The sequence below is a fragment of the Guillardia theta genome (assembly GCF_000315625.1).
Source record: "Guillardia theta CCMP2712 unplaced genomic scaffold GUITHscaffold_63, whole genome shotgun sequence".
NCBI lineage: Eukaryota > Cryptophyceae > Pyrenomonadales > Geminigeraceae > Guillardia > Guillardia theta.
The window spans coordinates 478,515-480,203 of NW_005434611.1; the positions used below are offsets into that span (position 1 = coordinate 478,515).

At 56.3% G+C, this 1,689-nt stretch overlaps 1 protein-coding gene across 1 annotated transcript in view; it reads right to left on the minus strand.

Annotated features, from left to right (window-relative positions):
• GUITHDRAFT_142411 (hypothetical protein) overlaps positions 1-1,624 on the minus strand; it is a gene marked incomplete at both ends in the record, with an annotated part of 2,434 nt that extends 810 nt beyond the window's left edge. Inside the window, 11 exons of the mRNA XM_005827946.1 lie at positions 36-107; positions 150-185; positions 368-414; positions 515-545; positions 606-653; positions 715-756; positions 815-856; positions 997-1,068; positions 1,123-1,165; positions 1,249-1,362; positions 1,407-1,624. Of these exons, the coding sequence (XP_005828003.1) occupies positions 36-107; positions 150-185; positions 368-414; positions 515-545; positions 606-653; positions 715-756; positions 815-856; positions 997-1,068; positions 1,123-1,165; positions 1,249-1,362; positions 1,407-1,624 (765 nt within the window). The remainder of the gene's footprint in view (positions 1-35; positions 108-149; positions 186-367; positions 415-514; positions 546-605; positions 654-714; positions 757-814; positions 857-996; positions 1,069-1,122; positions 1,166-1,248; positions 1,363-1,406) is intronic.
• Between the last annotated feature and the right edge of the window lie 65 nt (positions 1,625-1,689).

Below are 1,689 nucleotides of genomic sequence, written 5' to 3' on the forward strand. Positions count from 1 at the left end.
TCCCCCCCCCCCCCCCTCCCCTCCCTCGCTCCCACCAGCGACTTCTCCTGCAGGATCTCTTCGATGCGGTTGTAGTCGGCGATGGCTCGGTCTCGCTCCTCCTGCTCCTGCTTTCAGCCCAGCAGGAGGAACATCTCAGCAGCACTGACCGTTAAGGTTTCAACACTTTGGTTCGAATTTGAAATCTGCAGATAAGTAAGTTTTGCCCTTTCCGTCCTCTCCCTCTCCCATTCTCGCTCCTTTCCTCCCTACCACTTCCTGCCCTCCCCTCCAACCATTCCTCCTCCTCTCGCTCCCCCTCCTCTCTCCCATCCTTGTCCTGCTTTTCTTCTCATCTAGTCCCAGATCAAGTTCCAGCAGCAGCAACCTGCTCCTGAAGCAACGAGATCTCTTGCGTGAAGCGAGTGCGGTCACCTGGACGACGTTGAAAGTGAGTGTAAGGGAGAGAAGGAGCGCGCCAGCGAGAGGAGGGAGGGGACAGAAGAGGAAGGAGAAAACAAGTTAGCTAACGTACTTTTGTGTTGCCTCTTATAGTCCTCCAGGTCCTACGTTCAAAGAGCTCAGAACCCCCCCCCCCCCCTAGCTCGACCCCAGCTGATGTTCACCTGCCGAGCCTTCTCCAGCAGCTCGCCCGAGTACGCGCTGTCAGCGATCTGAAAGCAGTAGTGTCAAGGACTTTGACCCAAGTCATCTTGCCGCCTCGTCGCCTCCCACCTGAGACCTCAGCCGGTCACGCTCTTCGATCGCCTCCTGCAGCTGGGAAGGCGTGTGAAGGCTGGGGAGGGAAAGGTCGCAGGGGTGTAGCTGGACCCACCTGACGGGCTTGTTCTCTCATCGCCGAGTCTCTCTCCTCCACCTGCTCGATCGCCAGTCATCTACTCAGCTCTCCCATTGACCGCTCTCTGATCTCCTCCCCATTCCCATCCCCATCCCCATCATCTTCTTGCTTTCCCTTCCCCCTACCCGCCTCCCTCCCTGACTGCGGATGAACCTCACCTTGCCCTGCTCCGATGTCATCGATTCTACTTCCTTCTGCTTCTGCTCTAGCTTCTCCTCGAGTTGTTTGATCTGACAAGAAGCACTCATGGGTCGTCTCACAGCCACATCGCACGTCAAGTTCACCTGACTCAAGGACTCGGCGTACTTCCCCTCTGCTTCTATTCTCCTGGCGACGATGACAAAGTGAGATGCGAGGTAAACTTCTCCTCCTCCTCCTACTCCTCCTCCTCCTCCTCCTCCTCCTCTTACTTCATCTCTGCTGCAGCAAGCTGCTGGCTAGCTTCAGCGTTACCTCCCCTCTCTTCCTCCATTTCCGCCAATCTTGACTCGAGTATCTCCTTTTCTTCGATGACGGCTTCAAGGCTGCGTCAAAGTCATTCACAGCCGATGCCTGCATGTCACTCTACGTCTTCTTCAGCTCCGAGAATTTCGACATCAACTTCTCCTTCTGGTCAGACTCCGACCTCAGAGACGAGCACAAACTCTTCAGCTCCTCCAGCTCCTCCTCCTTCTCCTTCATCGCAGACTTGTAGCCTTCGATCAACTCGTTCGCTTCCCCCCTCGCCCTCTCCTCCTCCCCGAGCAAGGTCCTTGTCTTCACCAGCTCTTCTTCCATGTGCTTCATAGCTGCTCTGCTTGCTTCGTCGGCATGCTCGGCGTCTTCAACCCGGCTCCTCTCTAACACCTGCA